Source organism: Phoenix dactylifera, chromosome 5 (assembly GCF_051530095.1).
Source record: "Phoenix dactylifera cultivar Ajwa chromosome 5, Ajwa_hap1_PhDact_Kaust_v1.1, whole genome shotgun sequence".
Taxonomy (NCBI): domain Eukaryota; kingdom Viridiplantae; phylum Streptophyta; class Magnoliopsida; order Arecales; family Arecaceae; genus Phoenix; species Phoenix dactylifera.
The window spans coordinates 22,737,616-22,757,853 of NC_143194.1; the positions used below are offsets into that span (position 1 = coordinate 22,737,616).

Below are 20,238 nucleotides of genomic sequence, written 5' to 3' on the forward strand. Positions count from 1 at the left end.
TTCTCAAAGTTAGTTCATTTTTTGCTCTGCAGGTGGAAGCAAGAAAAATGTACTAATTCTAATTGCGTTACACTTGGGTTTTGAATGGTGCCCAATGAAGCAACATGAATGGTGGAGGACAATCCAGTGACTTTTTTGAATGACTTTCCTGAGTTTGGGTAGGTCAAGCTGGTAGTGTTCTATGTTCATGCAAAATCAAAAATGCTTTGGTAGTTCAAAAATGTAACTCAAACTATTACTTAGCTGGTGTCTTGCATTCTCATTTTTTTCCCCTTTTCTTTAAAAAGCCATTCTAATTGCTTTGTACTTGAGTTTCGAATGGTGCCAAATGAAGCAACATGAATGGTGGAAGACAGTTGAGTGACTTTTCTGAATGATTTTTCTGAGCGACCATCGCGTGTGCTTCGCATCTTCTATTGGACTGCATGCATCGCTTAATTATTAAAAAACAAAACCTCTTTTTTTTCCGAATATTTATGGTCAATGGCACCTTGAAATAATTCCAATTTCAGAATTCGTTCGCTAATATTAGGTGCTTAGTTTCTATGGGCAGTAGAGTCGAAATCAGAGGATAGAATGTGCAATTCTACTCAGGAGCTCTTTTAAATTTCGCATGCTGCCCCGAGCTGCACTTTGATTGCTAGATTTGGGCAGCAAATACTTTTTTATCGGAGAGGATGGTCTATTACCTTCGCATGCACTACTCCCGTCAACTTTGAGGTTGAAGTTTTCGAGGTTTCCATTTTTTTTTTTTCTAATAAGTGACGTGTTTCGCAATATCTTACTCGGAACAAGACTATGGGGAAAGATGAATACGTGCATACAAAGTTGAGATGTCGCTTTATTCAGTAGAGGCGCATTTCTGACGCAGGTGTACATAAAATCCTGGCCCTTGGTGTCTTAACCCCAATTATTTGATATACCCCAAAATGTTGATTAGGATATATCGATATAACGATCCAGATTTTTCAATCATTCTTTTATGATTCTAACTTCCATATTTGATCAAGATCTAGGTTCAACTTGGTTTCAGTCACCCAACAAATGACCAAGATATTAAGGTTTAAAAAGCTATAAGTGAGAGGCATCTAAAAATTGCTATGGATATGATGATCGACTACTTAAAACCAAAAGATTCTTCAACTCAGCACAAGTTGGTCTAAAATGAGCCGGACGCATATCTTTCTTTTGTGAAGAAAAAGGATGAAGAAAACACCAATTGAAACTTCAATGCAGGTCGATGGGAGGCAAATGGATTGTCCTACTTCAGCATGGAGTCATCCAATTTTGGCCGACATACCTCAGAGCGACCAGAGGCCAGACCTCAGTCCCATCAAGAGCCAAGCCGATCTAAGCGCACCAAAAGTCGAGCCAATCTTACCAGAGGCCGGGCCGACCTCCGCCTGCCGAAGGCCGAGCCGACCTCGTCAAGCACATGTCGCGGCCTCCAAGCCTGCCTGACCTCGCTCGCAGCCGTACCTGCGCGCATGCCCACGCCAACATATGTGGCCGAATATCCCAGCCTGGCCAGTCCCCTTCTACGAACCATTACTTGCTGGCCACGCCATGACGCGCTAACCAAGGATCGTACTCTGCCACACCTGTCAAGGGTCATACTCTGCCACACCTATGAAGGATCATACCCCGCCGCACCTGCCAACACACGTCATCTCCAACTATTGGCCAGTTGATCACATCTCAGCCCGAGATTTCAGGTAACGGCCGTCATCCTCACCTTATAAAAAGGGAGTAGGGAAAGTCCTTTGGTAGGCGATTAGAAGCCATTAAAAGCAATACAAAATACTCAGAAGCCCCTCCAAAAACTCTGCTAACTTAACCGTCGAAGGGCCTTTGCTGGAATCCACGGCCAAGGTTTTATGCAAATACCCCGAAACACAGGAGGTGGCTCCCTCTCTCCGTCCCAGTCGGTGTCTTCTCAGCTTTCTCCGTCCCGGCCAGTGTCTTCTCGGCTTTCTCCGATGTGGTCACCCACAGGCCAGATTTCAACCACAACGCATGCAATGCTAATGTAGTCTGGTTAGTGGGAATGCTAAGGCAGTCTAGTCCAACTCGCGTGGAGCCTCAAGTCGTCTGCATCACCCACCCATTTTTTTTGTTTTTTAAAGTACACAAATCGAATAGGGTGGCAACCCCGATCCAAATTCTCCAAGCTTATTGCATTATTGGCAGTTTTGGAACCATGCTCCCTTATTTTACTTGATCCAAGAAAATCAATCTTCTGTTCTACTCCACAAAACCATTTCTTTATATTTTCTTTACATACGGAACTCACATGGAAGACATCAGATAGTACTTCTTTCATTCTATTACGTAGTTATTAAGTAATTCTATTATATAGTTAGGCAGTTGACAACTTAAATTAGTGAGAGCATCTTCCCTCCTACTTTCGCTCATCCCACGCATCATTCTTTCTCCATTTCTAGTTCTTATCACATTCATATCCCCCCAAACGTGCCCTCTCTATCTCTCACAGCTTTAAGCTTTCCACCTTTACTACTCCACCTAGGTCTTTCAACGCGACTGAACCACACAAGCCAAGGAGAAGGAAGAGAACAGAGAGTTCTCAGGGCTCAACAACGACTCCAACAGTACCACGCCCGTATCCAATAAATACAGTAGCCTCTCCAATCTCCCGTAGGGGAAATCCTCACAACACTAGAAGGCATAGTCCTGAGGATGCGCCGATCAACTCCAGCTCAGGATCGCATACCCACAGAATGCTTCTCCAAGCGAAGAGGCTTCCCCACTTCCACCCAGTCTTCCAAGTGCTCCCATTGCTTCCTCATCACCCTCATCACCTTCCTCGCCCTCCTCCAAATCCCAACACTAATCCAAGCAGTACTCAAGACCCCCCTCTCCTTCTCCCTCTTCTCCCCCTCATGGCCATTTCCTCACCAAGCCCACAACCTAATTTACTCGCTCGCAAAGCCCAAGCTCCAGGAACCGGCCGTTACATTCCTCCCCCTCAAAGACCTCCGGCTCGCCAAAACCGCCATGGAGGGCAACACTTGGTTCATGAGCTCCCTAAACGACACCTACGAGGCAGGCGAGACCGAGTTCCTCCACTTCCCCTCGAAGGAGCGGGACGGTCGGCTTCTGTGCTTGGCGGGCAGCGACCCATCGAATGGCACGAGGAATTCATACACATTGGCACCGCCGGATGCCCTCCCGCGCAACGCGAAGCTCCTCTCGGGCCTGACATACGTGTCGGATACGTACTACGACTACGATAACTTGTGGCATGGGCTATCGGCGGTGGTGCCATTTGTGGCATGGCACCGGAGGAAAGGGTGCGTTAGGCCAGCAAGGTGGGTGCTGTACCATAGAGGAGAACTTAGAACGCGCATGGGCCCGTGGGTTGCAGCCCTGATGAAGGCAGTCTTCGGACAGGAGGTGGCGATCGAGCGGTTCGAGAAGAGCCAAGAGGGGCCGATTTGCTTTGAGGAGGCAGTGGTGTTTAGGCACAACGAGGGATCGATGGCGAGGGAGAGGAGGGAGGAGGTGTATGACATGATGAGGTGCAAGGCTCGAGCTTACTGCGGGATTAGCACGGCTGTTGGAGGCTTGAGTGCCGTAAGGCTTACATTGCTGTTGAGGACGGGGGCCAGGTCGTTTAAGGACGAGCCGGCAGTTATAAGGATCTTTGGGAGGGAGTGCATGAGGGTGGATGCGTGCCAACTCAAGGTTGCCAGGCCTAATAATTTGACATTCTGCGATCAGGTCGGTGTTTTTTGTTTGATTAATTATCCTCCATGAACACGCTAATCATAGATTGCTAGTTAACCTGTCAACCACCAAGGTGCAGATACTTCTTAATTTTCTTTCTACAATCTTAGACACAAACTGAAGCCACTCACTCTTCTTGCCCACACTTGGATTTTTTTTTTTTTTTTGGTACATTGGCGATTCACACACAATGGGTATAAGTATAACCCATAAAATCAGAAAGAAGCAGAAAATATAAAGAAGACGGTATAAAGTCATGTCTTGCCCAGATAACACCTTTGGAGTGATGGGCCATATAAGAAGCCACCCCATCCGCAGCAACACACTTGGATCTTCAATGCACGTATCTAGTATATTTCCCTATTATTTGGTCGATCCAACTATGTTACTTTAGAAGTAGTCGCTTCTAGACCTAACCTTGTACCATGATACATCTATCCTCCTCCTTGTATGAATCACAATACTTATTATCTCACAAGTTTAGGCAAGTTTTGTTTGCAAAAAGTTCATAAGCATCTCTCTATATCACCAATATTGTTCCGGTTCTATCATCCATGTCTTTGACTCCGTCTCTCAGGTGTTTTGGAGGCTATGATCACAAGTTTTGATCGATTGATTCATCTTTACACCGGTTGATGCAGGTGAAATTACTGAGTGAAACGGACATCCTAGCCTCTACTCATGGGGCTCAGCTGACCAATATGTTCTTCATGGACAAGAACAGCAGCCTAATGGAGTTCTTCCCCAAAGGATGGCTAGAGCTAGCAGGTGTGGGGCAGTACGTTTTTCGGTGGATCGCTAGCTATTCAGGGATGAAGCACCAAGGGGCATGGAATGATCCCCAAGGCGATCATTGCCCTAACAACGAGACACGTCGGTGCTTTTCATTCTACAAGGATCGCCAGCTTGGGCATGATGAGACCTTCTTCGCCAATTGGACAGCAAGGGTCCTTAATGAGGTAAAGGAGCACAAGCTGAAGCAAGCATTCAAAAGAAACGCTCAGACACCGCTTGCAGAAGGTTCTTGCCAATGTAGCTAGCCCGAATGCTCTAACCGAATTCACTTATAGAACATCAAGTATAGGCTACTTGAACATAAGTTCGAATGAAAGGAATTGAAGGCTTGGTTATGACACTTAATGGAAACCCAGGGCAAGATATCGGCTTGTGTTTGCATTCTTACTGAATATTGGGAAACATCAGCTCTGTGCATAATTTTACCTTTTTTTTTCTTCTTTCTCCATCTATCAGAAAATCTTTCATTCATGTGCATGTGAAAATGCATTCCGTGATTAAAATTTGTCTCCGTTATTGTCAAGGCTTTTCCCTCAATATATAAGAGGTCAACCCGGGAATTGGAATACAATTTATACTTCCAATTCCAAAATAGTGTGAATACTGGCATTAACATGTGATAAGAATTCCTGTACGAGCTGCCAAATTCTTATTCTAGCAACCACATGCACTCCTACTGAAAATCTGCAGGATAGGCGAAAAACACACACACACACACACACCTACCTTTTCTTACTATATAGCTTTAGCTTCGACATCTAGTAAGTAGCTCTCCAAATTTTTGTTGTAAGAGAGAACCAAGAACGAAAGAGCAAGCAAGATGTACTCAGTTTGCAATTGATGTACTCAGTTTGCAACACACCTCATAGTTTCTTGATGAACTTTAATACAAGGAATTGCATCCACTAATCATAGCCAAATCTGAAACAGTCCTCATTTCTCAGTCTCCTGTTGCATGTCCTATAACCTAACATTTTTCTGTAAGCCTCTACTTTTCCAGATTTATATTTCATTTTTAACTTCACGAAGATAGAGGTACAGGAAAAATATTCTTTCGAGACAGCCAGATTCAGTTGGTGCGCACAACTAAAAACAATAAAAGCACTTGTAACTGGAAGGTTAAGCAACTATGGATCTGAGCTACTTTCATATATTTAATTACAGGATAATATATGTCCCTGTTCAGGTTAACATGATTCAACATTTGAGGTCTCAATGCTGGCCACCACCCGTCCAATTATTTTACACCACTGTTACCTCAGCAACTCCATCGAAGTAATACAATGAAAACTGGAGAAGCATCAAATCCTCATTCATGTTGCCTTCCCATCTCCTCTCACATCTCCTTTCCTCATCTTCTAGAGAATTTGGATAGCAGATAGACTACAAAGAAACAGAAGAGAGCAAACAGGATGACATGGACTACATGGTTTGAGCCCTGCTGGATGATGCTTTTGTTCATCCTCCTCATATTGTTCTTCACTGCAGCCTGAGCTTTTATAAGAGTCATTTGCTGTTTAAGAACGCAAGAAATGCATGTGTTATCATTTTATAACAGACAAGTTCCCACATAAAAAAAAGAATAAAAAATATGAAGATGATATATGGACTTTGTCACTCATATGCACATGGGCTCATGTGCCGCAAAAATGATCTGGAATTACTTGACCATAAAGCAATACTTTTGAAGTTCAAAGGAAACAGATGGACTCAATGAGAATCCTCCATGACATAAAAGCAAAGGAGACCTTGCAAGCCACTAAATCCGATGCATATGTTGGGATGCTTCAAACTTTATGTTCGAAAAAATAAAAAAAAATATTGGCAAGTGGCAACCATTAGACAGAGCAATCACAAGAGACAGAAGATGTGAAGTTCCTCCTGAACACTTGAGACGGATTTCTCAATCATTTGTCACCATTCTTTAAAATAAGGTATTTCTCATATTCAATGTTCCCTGGCCAAATGAGTGATCTTTTTTTGGGTTATATAATTTTGTTGCTATATGAATATCACAATTAAATGTTAATATTTAAGATTTTTATGCATAAGTCACACTCAACAAATTGAATCACAATTGCCCTATTTTGTTAATCAATATACATTCCATCCCAAAAAAATTAAACAAGATACCAGGGTAGGTAAAAATTTTAAAAACCAGGTGAAACAAGGTAACTTATTAGAAGTCCACACAAGTCAAACATATGATGATGGCATGAAAAACAAAGATCCCAAAATTACCACTTGATTTATTGAGGAGCCAGCATATATTGCAAATGAACAACTAAAATTTTCCATCTCATAGGAATACAGGTTGGTTGTTACAAACAGCCAACAATGGAAGCAAACACAACAAAGGTTCACGTGCATCACAAAGCAAAATATATCTGAACATAATATAAATTCCCATCAATCAAAGATTTTCTCTTTACTTAATAATATATAATCTATAATATCAGAAATGCAATAAGAAAGAACCATTAATCTTTCAAGAAATACATAAATTTTATTTGTTATACTATTTGTCAAGTATAAGAGTGAATTTCGTAATCAGTTTTAAAGTATAAATGTAAAAATCAGCAATCCAATAAGAGAGAAATAGGCATATATGTTGAGTAGGATCATTCAATGCACAAACAACTTAGTTGATACTTGTATTACCAATTGAGATATGAAGTCATTCTGAAACCTTGCTTCCGTTTCTATTTCTTGAGCTACCTGCAATGTCAAATTTGAGTAAATGTTTTGTCAAATACTTGCGAACAAGAAAACGGAAAACTTCTCAAACTGAAACTTTTGATGCATAAGAAGAAGAGTACTAATACTGCATGACATAATTCATAAAAAGAATTACTAAGAATAAGAAATGTGGAATGAGCAATTAGGATAACATTTTCTGAGCACATATATATTGGCAGGTCTTCATACAGGAGCTGAAAAGGAGACATGATTTTCTGGGAAAAACATGATTGCTAAATTGATGTTGGAAAGTACCAGACAGGCTATGACCTTGAGATGATGTCCTCAACCAAAACAGTCATGTGTTGAACAAAATTAAATGGGCCATCACAGGAAGGGTTATGTGGAAGTCGATGCAAGTCAGTCCTGCTTCCATTTACTCTTTCCTCAGTCCCACTTTCAATACATGCCCAACAAGCTGGGCCCCTCTTCTCATTCCTTCTTTCCAATCCCACATGTAGGTCTACTAGCCCTAGAAATCCCCCTATTCAAGAAGATTGATCACTATATAGTCCCAATTGTACCAACACTCTGTCCCAAATTCATTTCCTAAAGTTTATTATCCTGCTACTATAAGTAAATTCCTTTAGATAAATGACTGGTCAACCTGACATGTCTCCAATACATGTCCACTCTCCAAAGGTTCATATAGATTCCCATGTTTAAGATCTTAAATTACATATTTCTAAGTTCAGTTCTCTCTGTTTTTTTAAGGGACAGAAACAAGAAAAGTGCATTGTAAAGTGGAAGCATTAATGAAGTGATGCAGAACAGATGTAAGGGACGGAAGGCAGAGTGATAGAGGAGAAGAAGAGGGGAAGAAGAAGAAAGAGGAGAGGAGGAGTAAGAGGAAGAAGACTAATTTTCATGCATAATTTCATTAAAGAAAACAAATGCATGCCCCATATACATATAGGGCCACAAAATAACAGATAGGTCCCTACAAAGAAAACTATCTAAACAAGGTCCTCAAATGACAATATGCAAATTAATCCTACTAACATAAAATAATAAAAAATAACATAAATCAATCCAACCACAACGAAAGTGGCTGGACCGTCCTCCTGCGACGACCGTGATCCCGCAAAATAATCAGTCCAGTACTAGTGTCCGCACAAACTCCCCCCGGGTAAGAAGAAGTCGACCCCGACGAATGACTCTGATAGTACTCCAGGAGATCTGGGTCAATGCACTGGAACTCCTCACGTGTAATCCATGTAGCATCGGACTCCGGACGTCCTCGCCAGCGAACCAAGAAATGCTGAACACCCCCATCACTGGTAGAAACAGTCTGCTCATCTAAAATGGCATCAATCTGTTCTTTTTGTGCTGGTGGTAAGGGTAAATGGGTCGGAGATGGTATGGAATCAAAAATAGAAGTATCATCAAGCTCAAGGGATGGCTCAGTGAAAGGGTCAATAGGAATGGAAGGGGGACCCTTGTAAGCAACCAAATCCTCAATATTAAAAGTGGAGCTAATACCATAATCAGAGGGGAGATCAAGGACATAGGCATTAGTGCCCACTCGTTGCAATACCCGAAAGGGCCCAGCACTACGAGCCTGCAGTTTCTTGACGGTTCCAGATGGAAACCGCTCAGGCCGAATACGTATCATAACATAATCACCAGTTTGAAATTATTTATCTCGCTTATGAGAATCAGCCTGTAGCTTATATTGAGCATTACTCATATGAATGCGCTTGCTAATTTTCTGATGCAGAGTATGAATGTGTTGTGCAAATGCATGTGCAGACTCAGAAATTCGAATATGTGGGGACATAGGTAGGAGGTCTACAGGTTTTCTAGCTTTATAATCATGGACTACCTCAAATGGACTCATCCCGATAGATCTATTGACCGACGAATTATATGCAAATTGGGCGACAGGCAGAATAGAATCCCAGTTACGATTGTGTTCACCAACTAGACTTCGCAAAAGGTTACCTAGACTTCGGTTGACGACTTCAGTTTGGCCATCGGTTTGAGGATGGGATGATAAGCAGTAAAAAATTTAAAGTTTGGTGCCAACCATATGCCACAAGGTTTTCCAAAAATAGCTCATGAAGCGGACATCCCTATCGGATACAACGGTTTTCGGTAAACCGTATAGCTTAACAATCTCATCAAAGTGTAGAGGCTAGTATTTTGTTTTTTGTGCTTAGCTAGTTGACACGTGCGACACTGTCCTACAATTTTAGCAACGTCCCGTTTCAAACTTGGCCAAAAAAATTGACGTTCGACGTCTTCTATGCTCTTATCTCGCCCAAAATGTCCAGCGAGACCACCGGCATGCACTTTCCATATCAAAAAATCTTGTACGGAAGTTCGCGGGATACAGAGCTTGGAAGCTTTGAACAAGTACCCGTCTTGAAGATAAACACTATCAATCAAAGGTCCTTGTCCATCAGCAAGGGCATGATAGAGTTTTCCAAAATCAGGGCAAGATAAGTAATCATGCTTAAGTCTGTCAAAACCGGTGATGGAAACAGACATGGCGGACAACAGGGTTACTCGTCGACTCAGCGCATCAGCAACTTTATTCGCTGCACCTGACATTTGCTTGAGAACAAAAGCGTAGTCCTGGAGAAATTGAACCCATTTAGCATGGCGATGATTAAGTTTTTTTTGGGAATTAAGAAAACGAAGTGCTTCGTGGTCAGAATAGAGAACAAATTCATTTGGAAGAAGATAATGTCGCCAATACCGTAGGGCCTGGACTATTGCATAAAATTCTTTGTTATAGGTGGAATACCTTTGTCTAGCCTCGTTCAGCTTTTCACTAAAATAGGCTATCGGATGACGTTCTTGACTAAGCACACCACCTATACCTAAGCCAGATGCATCACATTCCACCTCAAAAACTTTACTAAAATCAGGGAGTCGCATAACCGGCGCTTCCGTCATTCTCTTCATAATGTCACTAAATGCTATAGCAGCAGCGCGCGTCCACTGAAAGTCACCCCGTTTAAGGCAATCTATGATAGGTGACATAATGGTACTAAACCCCTTTATGAAACGACGGTAAAATGTGGCCAGGCCGTGAAAACTACGGATATCGGTAATATTCCTAGGTTCAGGCCATTCGACAATTGCAGTGATTTTCGCAGGGTTAGCAGATAAGCCCTCAGAAGAGACTAAATACCCTAAGAAGTTTACGTGAGTAGTGAAAAATGAACACTTCTTAAGGTTCGCATAGAGGCTCTTGTTGTGTAAAGTTGTACAAACTTGCCTTAAATGGATTAAATGTTGCTTCTTAGATTGGCTATAAATAAGGATATTGTCAAAGTACACGACTAAAAATTTGCCCATGAAAGGTCGTAGTACTTGAGTCATCACTCGCATAAAGGTACTAGGAGCGTTTGAAAGACCAAAAGGCATTACCAGCCATTCGTAGAGGCCATTTTTTGTCTTAAAGGCTGTCTTCCATTCATCTCCTGGGCGAATTCGGATTTGATGGTAGCCACTTTTTAAATCAATCTTGGAAAAAATGGTGGCACCCGCCATCATATCCAACATGTCGTCGAACCGGGAAATAGGAAAACGGTATTTGATCGTGATTCTGTTAATAGCCCGACTGTCTACACACATTCTCCAAGTCTCATCTTTCTTTGGAGTAAGTAGGGCAGGTACAGCACAAGGACTTAGACTCTTTCGAATAAATCTCTTTTGTAGGAGCTCCTTAATTTGCCTTAGGAGCTCTGCATGCTCAGAAGGGTTCATCCGATAATGGGGCAAGTTAGGAAGAGTAGCTCCAGGGACTAGATCAATGGCGTGCTGAATATCACGCAGAGGGGGCAAATAATCCGAGAGATCGTCGGGGAGAACTTCCTTGAACTCCTCAAGGATAGCTAGGGCTTCAGCCGGGAATGTGCTTTGAAGATGTGGGTGGAGCTCTTTAACTAGTAAAGCAAACATTGGAGAGTCATGAAATACGCTCATTTCAAATTCCATGGGGCTAAGGATATGGAGTTCCTTTGCTTTAGAGGTACTCTTGTTCGTACACTTATCTAGTATTTTGGGCCGTAAAGGATTAAGCTTAATTTTCTGACCCTGGAATACAAAAGAGCAAGAGTTAGTTCGACCGTAGATAGTGACATCGAGGTCGAACAACCAAGGTCTTCCTAATATCAGATTACCTACATCCATTGGGAGGACGTCACACCAGACAGTGTCTTTATAAGAAAGGATATGAATAGGTACAAGACATCTTTCCTTAATGTGAATAGATGATGTGTCGATCCAGGAGACCTTATATGGTTGAGGTTGGAAAACTGGAGTCAGACCCAAGCGGGAAACAATGCTGGAAGATATCGCATTAATGCAGCTCCCGCTATCAATGATAACTTTATAATCTTTTTCTCCGCACTTAATGTAAGTGTGGAAAATTGAGGTTTGTCTCCAGTCATCCGTCTCCTTAGACTGGGTAACGGCACACCTTACTACATTCATAGTGGATTGGTCGGATTCGTGGGCAATTATCTGGGGTGTAGCTCGAATACAGCCTAAAGTGTGTGATTCGTCTTCAGGTTCGTCTTCGACATCTTGAATATCCTCCAAATTGGGCTCATAAATTTGTTCCTTTAAATTATCAATGTCACCCTCCTGTGCTTGTGTATCAATAACAAGGGTTTGATTTACACATTGGGAGGCAACATGACCAAATCCCTGGCATTTAAAATACTGAATTCTTGAGTTTTGTCTTTGGAAGTTCACCTAAAACTCCTTTGCCTTTAATATCTCGGTTTTGGATAGGTGTAGAAGAAAAGGGTTTAGTGGGACAGAACTGATTGAGGGTCTGGGTCCCGATGGTTGGGCACTAGTGGGAACCCGCCAGGTGTCTCGGCGCCTAGCAAACATAGATTTGGAGAACTGCTCATAGTTTTGCACAAATGTATAGGCTTGGTCTAAGGTGGCTACTTCACGAAGGATAAGTTTTTTCCTAAGCTCATCATTTAGGCCCCATCGAAATCGGCTCAGGATCATACGTTCATCTTCAGCTACATTACTTCGCATCATAAATTCATCAAATTGAGCGATGTAACCAGTAGCTGTGCGGCTACCTTGTCTTAAATTATTCCATCGATCTAGGAGGTCAGCTTGATAGCTTAATGGAAGGTATTTTTCTTTCAATTTTTCTTTCATCTCGACCCAATCAGTAATAGCAGGTTGATGTCTCCTAGCTAACAGTTGTTCATTGTTTTGCCAAAACAGCTTAGCTCGACCAAGAAGTTTCATCCGAGCGAATCGAACTTTTTTCTCATCAGACAGATTGTACCACTCAAAGAAATGGTCCATTTCGCGTAACCAATCTGAAAAGACTTTCGGGTCAAGACGACCGTCAAAAGTGGGGGCTTCAACCCTAATGCCTCGCATTACATCGTCATCAGGGTCACGAGGTTCTCTAGGTTCTACGTTATGTCGGTAACCTCTATCAATATTAGGAAAGGAACCAGGTCCTCTAGGGCGAGGGTAGGCATGATGGTGACCTAGAACAAACCTATTATCAAGATTGCCCTGCCGAACAGAGTCTTGTTGTTCGAGGAATTGTTCTAGGGTGCCATCCCCTTCAAGACCTGGTAAATGGGAGGTACTAGCTTTCTTAAAGTCAAGAACCCTCTGAATTGAAGCCTCAATTGAATCAAGTCGAGCATTAACCTGGGTGGACAGTGTGGTTAGGTCATGAATTTGGGCATTGTTGTTTTGGACTTGCGCGTTAGTGTCTTGGATAGTTTTTAATAGAGCTTCGATTTTGGAATCCATACCTAATTGGGACTCAGAATGAGATGCGACACGACCACTACGTAGATGCATAAAATGAATGACAAAATGTATGAGCCGACCAACTATAAAGATTCCTAAGTAGACCTAATGCATGAAATGAATTCAAAATTGCAAAGTAGATGCTCAATATAAACTAAAACTACTCCCTAGCAAATAGTTATTGCAAACTGAAAATTAATATAAGACGCAGGTCAACAAGTAGCTGCAATCAAGTAGTACCAAGTTCTCGAACTATGCAAGGTGTCACGAAGCCATGTATGTCTCCCAGATATGATCTAGCTCTACAATTAATATTAAAAAAATGCTACTACTAGGGTTCTGTTTGTCTTGTGAACGTGTGTGATCGCGTGTATTTTGGATTTGTGGAACGTATTACCACGCACAAATTAAGAAAATTAATGCCAAATTAAATGAGCAAATTGAATCCGCAGGAAAGGGAAAAATAGAGCTGACCTGGTCTGGAGAGAGATTTGTGCACGCGGAAGATAATCAGGCTGAAACAGGACCAGGAGGGTGGTCTATGGCGTCGAAGGGACGTCACTATAACAGTTTCCTTGGAGGTGGTCGGAGCAGCTGTTGGTGGCTGCGATTGGAACGGTTTGTGATAGGGGCTGTCAAAGATGACAGTGGTGGCGTGGCAACCGACGGCGGCAATTACAAGCGGCGGCGCGGCGGCAATTACAAGCGGCGGCGCGGCGGCAAGGAAGACCAGGGGCGGCGCGCGGCGCAGTGGTGCAGCAGCAGACGTGGCAGCGGCGGTGGGGAACGAGCGGGGTGCGCTGATAGCAGTGGAAGGCAGGGGATTGGCGATGGTGGGAGGGGCGTGGTAAGTGGTGGTGGACACGGACGGGCCGGCGAGTGTCCGGCGGAGTAGCAACAACTGTGGCAGAGGGAAGAGGCGGGCGACGCGGTGGTGCGAAGGAAAAATCAAAGAAAAATTTGGCGGTGGTGGGCGGAAGTGGTAACGGCCGAGCGGTGACGGCATAGGACGACGAAAGCGGTGATCGGAGATACCGAAGAAGAGAGGTAGTCGGGAAAGTAAGGAAGAGAAAGAAGAAATCTCCCGCACGTGCGTGACTTACGCGTCACGTGCGGCAATTTCAAATTTTGATTTTTTTTTTTAATAACTCAAGTGGAGTCGGGTTATCGGGTTAACAGACTCAACCCGCTAAGACAGTCCGATCCGCAAGATTTTTTTTTTTTTTTGAATTGGTTTGGGCTAATGGATGATGGGCTAACGGATTTAGACCTTACCTGTACTGTAGACCATCTTCCCCCTTCAACGAATCCGACGGCTCACGCCTGATTTCGCGGCGGTGGTTGCGAGGAGGTGTTGCACCGGTGGAGTGGGGCGGCGTCGAGTGGGGCGGCGGCGTCCTTCTCCTGGATCCGGCCACGGACGGTGGCAACAAGATGTGGCCGAAGCTTCCGGGGAGGCACGGCGGTGTCCGATGGTGAATCGGCGGCGCTGCGAAACGGCGGTGGTGGTTGGTGCTTGAACAGTGACGGTTGGAGGAGAAAACGACAAGGAGGCCGGCTTATTTGCCTCCCGGGCCGCTTTGGGGGTATCCGGCGATGGGGTTTTCCTTCTCTGTGTGGGATCCGAGAGAGAGGGAAGGGAAGAAAAGGGAGACAGCAGTGGAGGCAGCGACGGTGGGGAACGAAGGCGGCGATGGCGTCTTGCGAAGGAGACCGGTGGACTGGCGCCAGGTGGGAAGCGACCGACGGAAGGGTTTTGCCCCTTTTGTCCTCACGAGAGATGAAATGAGGGAGAGAGAAGAAAACAAAGAAGAAAGGGAACACCCCTTCTTCTTCGAAATGCGTGCCGTGCAGCGATCCTCCGTGCGTTCCGGCGTTTGCGGTGCAAATACTTCAGCAAAATGCAGATGAAGGAAAGGCCGAAAAGGAATCGGCGGAGGTCCGTCCATAAACTGGATCCCTTGACTTCAGCAACAGAGGCAAAGTCAACCTGGCTCTGATACCAAAGCTGATGCAGAACAGATGTAAGGGATGGAAGGCAGAGTGATAGAGGAGAAGAAGAGGGGAAGAAGAAGAAAGAGGAGAGGAGGAGGAAGAGGAAGAAGACTAATTTTCATGCATAATTTCATTAAAGAAAACAAATGCATGCCCTATATACATATGGGGCCACAAAATAACAGATAGGTCCCTACAAAGAAAACAATCTAAACAAGGTCCTCAAATGACAATATGCAAATTAATCCTACCAACATAAAATAATAAAAAATAACATAAATCAATCCAACCACAACGAAAGTGGCTGGACCGTCCTCCTGCGACGACCGTGATCTCGCAAAATAATTAGTCCAGTACTAGTGTCCGCACCATGAAGTCACGTAAATTACAACCACACCCCCCTTACAAAAAAAAAAGCCCTTCCCAAGCTCCTCAAAGAGAAGCCAATTCTTGTAGCCTTCGATCCCAACCAACATCATCTATTTCATGAAGTAGCAAGCCTAAGGGCCCAAGCTTAAGGTATTCTCATTTGAGGCCAGGAAATGGATTGAGCACAAGGAGTACTGAGGCTCTTTTTAAGCCTTGATAACCTTGTCTATGACTTCCCCTCAAAATTCATCTTTGTCACCACTCATTTGCACATCTTCTGCACTCACCAACTCATGGCAGTTGATAATTAACTCCAACTCATCAAGTTATTCTATTGTTGCCTTCTCAAGATGAATAGTTCCAAATAGTAATTGATCATGTAAAATGAAATGCAATTTGAAGTGAGTTTGCCAGATTAGTCTTTTCCAAAATCTCTCATCTTGAATTCAAATGCTTGAAATGCTACTACGAGCCAATGCTCAGTTTATGCTCTGAATCAATGTAAACAATTATTTTTATTCTTTTTTAATGAACTTTTTATAATTACTATTAACCAAAATGGTATTCAAGACAAAATTCCATACTCTGCCCTCCTACATGGATTTCTCAGATCTGCCCTTGCAGGCCATAAAGTTAGAATAAATCCCACTTTTTGGTTAATTTTTGTTATTCGTGGATTGAACTAACCAGAGTTTTAAGCTTGATATATACTCTTTAAGAGCTTTTAAATTGTTGGGAAGCATCTTAAAATTCTGCAGATATAATCTAGTGTGAAGTATTCCTCACATATAATGAGAATCAGTCAATTCCAGGGCTTGAATTCCTGGCTTGTGTGTACAACTAAAGACCATCCTAACCAATTGGCTAGCAACCACTTAAAACAGTCTAATAATTACTTCCACTCTCAGAGAATGTTCTATCGTCTAAGTGATAATAAGCCAAATACAAAGCCATGCCTAGCTGCAGGATAGAAAAAAGATAGGTCCATTTCCAAGCCACATCCCTCAGCCTTTTTGACCCAAAAATCCATTCCTCATTCCCCAAAACTACACGCTTAACCATGGCTCTGCTCATATCCCGCTTATGCAGTCACCAATGATGTTCACACTACCACGCCTTTTAGCGGCCCCATCAACCTACTCCTTTCAGTAAGGTACATCGTACTGGCCTAAACCAGACGGTATGGGCATACCGTACCAATTTGGTACTGGTACTCGATATGTAGTACGAGTGGCGTACTGACACTCAATATGCCAAAAAAATTTCATACCATACCATACCGACACTGTGCTAGTGTGGCATTGGTACAGAGTTTGGTACTAAGACAGTGAACCTTGCCTTTCACGGCACAAACAACCTGCAACTACCAAAACTTCATGCTAACCTCTTCTCTCCACACTCTTTATCCCACACCTCTTTGAACCATCTCCTGCTCTACCTCTTGTAATATGCCTCCTCTACCCTGCCACATTAACCCTACAACATTATCCACCAACTCTATGCCCATGACCTCCTCCCTGGTCCTTGATTACCCTCTCCCACTTATCCAAGTATCAAAGTTATGGGCTAATGCTGTCAAATTTGGTTTTAAATCCTGAATTAAAAAAAAAAAAAGAAGAATAGACCCAAGTTGATGCTTCTAATATGCATCTCAATAGGATGTCACTAACTAATATTATATATATTATACACCTAAGTGCCTCTGACCATTGTTGTTTAGCCATGTAACTATACAACATTCTTCCCATTGCTCCAAGTATGCAACCCCAAGCCAATACTGAACTTGATCATGCTATGCGCAAACTCCAGAGTCACATTGTTGTTTATCCAAGCAACGATGCTGCATTCATCGCATTGCTATGCTTTGGGATTTTAATATCAACAACTCTCACAAAGGTAAGGTCACTATACTACCATCAAAAATCATAAGCCTAAAAATTTGCTTCCATAAACAGTATCTAGATTGATAATTTGACGCCTTACATCTTCTCATTTCAGAAAAGAAGACGAGGAAAAAAATTTCTTGTCTTTTAATTCTATTAATGATTATTTCCTTTATTATTTTTAATCAGAGGAAACTATATAATAGTTTAGATGGTTAAAGATGAAGATGCAAAAACAACCGTTTACCATCTATAGTATTAGGTTAATGCTGTTAAGATTTCACCTTCTCACACAAACTTTTAGATTTGAAACTCTCAAAACTGAAAAGAGGGAACATCATGTGAACGTGAACATGTAAAAGATGCTCCATAACCTCTCAACTTGAGAATGCATGAGCAATAATTGTTTATGTTTTTCATTCTAGGCATGAGACACGAGAAGACCCAAGGAAGAGAAGAATCTTGGTGAAGTTTAGTTTTAAGCACTCAAGGAAGAAATCACCATGATGAATTTGAGGAATGGTAGGAGCACTCGACAATATAGTCACGAGTCAAAAAATCTCTCAATTCTGCAGACCTCTAGCAAAACCATTTTGTTGTTTGAACCATACCAGCTACAATGCATAACAAAAACCAATAATAAACGAAATTAGCCATTCACGTGATTACACATGTGGCCACAATTAACGCTAAGATATTCAAACACAAACAACATCCTCAATTCAGATTAGCAATCCAAGGTTTAATTGTCGATTCCAAGAATCTTTAGGTTCCTAACTTTCCCTTCTTTCTTTTAAATCCGGGGATCTAACAAGAAGAGTGCAGCAAAAACCAACATATATAAAAAGATCGAGAAGAGAAATCAAATCAAATCAATCATATGAAATTACAAGCAAAAATCGACAGAAACTCAATAAACTAACAAGAAGAGTGCAGCAAAAACCAACATATATAAAAGGATCGAGAAGAGAAATCAAATCAAATCTATCATATGAAATTACAAGCAAAAATCGACAGAAACTCAATAAAAAAAATCAGGAAAAGAAAAGAAAGACTCACGCCTTTCAACAGCCGAATCTTTTTGTGGAGGCCGGAGATCTCCTCGTCCAAGTCCGCGTGCATCGGATCGATCCGCAACTGGATCTCGTCCGAGCTAGCCGCGGGCCTCGAGGTGAGGCCTTCCCTGCGATACCAACCCCACAAGAAGCGAATTTAGGGAATTATAGGTCATTCAGTGGAAATAAAATCGCGGAATTCCCATAAGATCGAAAAAGAGAGGGAGGGAGGGAGAGACCTGGATCGAAAAGGGCTGGAGCCATAGAGTGAATTCGCCATGAGAAGCAGCGGAAGAACACCGATCGTCCTCGGAAAAAGAAATAGAATGGAAGAATAGAAGGCAGGGAGGATTTATTAGGGGGAAAGGAACGGGTTCGATTCGGTCGGATCAAGCCCGGCGGCACGGACAGCCTGGAATGCGACCGTCCGGTTGATTTGAACCGGCTCCGGTGAAATCCATCTCGATTTTGAGGCCGTAAATTAGGGTAAACAGCAGACAGCCTTGCTCACCAATCAACAGTTGACACCCCGTTTGTTAGATAAAAAAAAGGGATTATTTTGGGAGTGAAGCTGTTTGGACTTTGGACGAAAGGTTTTTGCCATACACAGAGTGCATTGGATCTCATTACACATTTGTACTTCAACTTTGGATTGCATGAACTTACTCAATTATTTTTTTTTCCCTCTTTAGAGTGCCTTTAAGCCTGGAAAGTAAGATCATTGGGAGTTGGTACTAATGATCTGGGTACAAGTCCAGCTCTCATCTATGGTTTGAACTCCTTGATATAATAATATGAATGGATTATCTATCCAAATCAAGTTCTAAACATTCGGCTAGGGTTTGTCGGGGGCTTGAACTTTGGGAGATAATAATATGAATGGATTATCTAGCCAAATTAAGTCCTATCGGGTTCGGGAGACTTCCTTTGTCATTAGCCCACCTAACCATGATGATTATGCTATAAGCCCTCAATCATTTCAAAATGTGAAGCACATGGACTAGCTAAAAAATCTTAAGGTTACCTTGCCTTCTTAGTCACATAAATGAAATTGATTATCTATCTATATTAAATCCTAAACAAATTGGTGTTAGAGAGGCTTCTATTTTCATTAGCCACTAGCTGGGTGATTGCACCATAAGCCCTAACTCATTTTAGAATGTCAGGTATATGAAGTAGTGACAAAGGATCAAAAAGCCGAAAGTATGTCATTGAACTAATGCTTATGTAGGTGGGTAGAAAAAGCCTAAATAGGGAACCTCTATAGCGACAATCTACCTTGAGATAGATTTCCTTCGACGTATAATTACCCATGCACGACCGTAAAACATTAGTCTTTTCTTAGCAACTCACATAGGTTTATTTTTGTGCATACCTATAAGAAATTTAAAAACTAGCAAACTGATTGACGACTAGATCTTGAAAGATTAAATTATAAGAGAATGAATCAAAAATATATGTCAGCTTTAACAATCTCAAATTAACTATTTCAGTTGATATAAATAGAATATCCTCCATATTGGCCGGGACATTGGCTGGGATATTATTGACTGAAATAAAAAGTAGGTGCCCTTCCAACCAAACATGTAGGTAATGTGAAACATCTCTATGGGACTGTGCTTTAAGGGCAACCAAACTCCGTTCTTTATTACTTCCATCTAAAGCACCATCGGTCATTTGTCTTTTGACTGTGACTGAAGTTCCAATGGACTTAGCAATCAGCAAGGAGAGCTTTGGTGCTAAAAAATTCAGCACTTCAATCTTTTAAAATCTCTCATCTAACCTGTTAACCCTGTCACTGTAATTTTCTTTTTTTTTGATGTAACATCTTACCTATTTGCTTAACTCTACTATGATAAAAGGACTAACTTGAACAGTCAGACTTATAAATATTA

General features: G+C 42.3%; 2 protein-coding genes across 2 annotated transcripts; one reads left to right on the forward strand and one right to left on the reverse strand.

Annotated features, from left to right (window-relative positions):
• The first annotated feature begins 2,543 nt into the window (after positions 1-2,543).
• LOC103711030 (uncharacterized) lies at positions 2,544-5,065 on the forward strand. Its single transcript, XM_008796999.4, has 2 exons — positions 2,544-3,741; positions 4,389-5,065. Exons 1-2 carry the CDS (start codon positions 2,698-2,700, stop codon positions 4,785-4,787), a joined length of 1,443 nt encoding a protein of 480 aa, XP_008795221.3. The 5' UTR covers positions 2,544-2,697; the 3' UTR covers positions 4,788-5,065.
• A 596-nt stretch (positions 5,066-5,661) lies between these two features.
• LOC103711010 (bet1-like protein At4g14600) lies at positions 5,662-18,747 on the reverse strand. The gene is made up of 4 exons (XM_008796974.5): positions 18,583-18,747; positions 18,348-18,471; positions 7,204-7,260; positions 5,662-6,055 (listed from the first exon to the last, which is right to left on the reverse strand). The coding sequence occupies exons 1-4, from the start codon at positions 18,621-18,623 to the stop codon at positions 5,894-5,896; spliced, it is 384 nt and encodes a 127-aa protein (XP_008795196.2). The 5' UTR covers positions 18,624-18,747; the 3' UTR covers positions 5,662-5,893.
• Between the last annotated feature and the right edge of the window lie 1,491 nt (positions 18,748-20,238).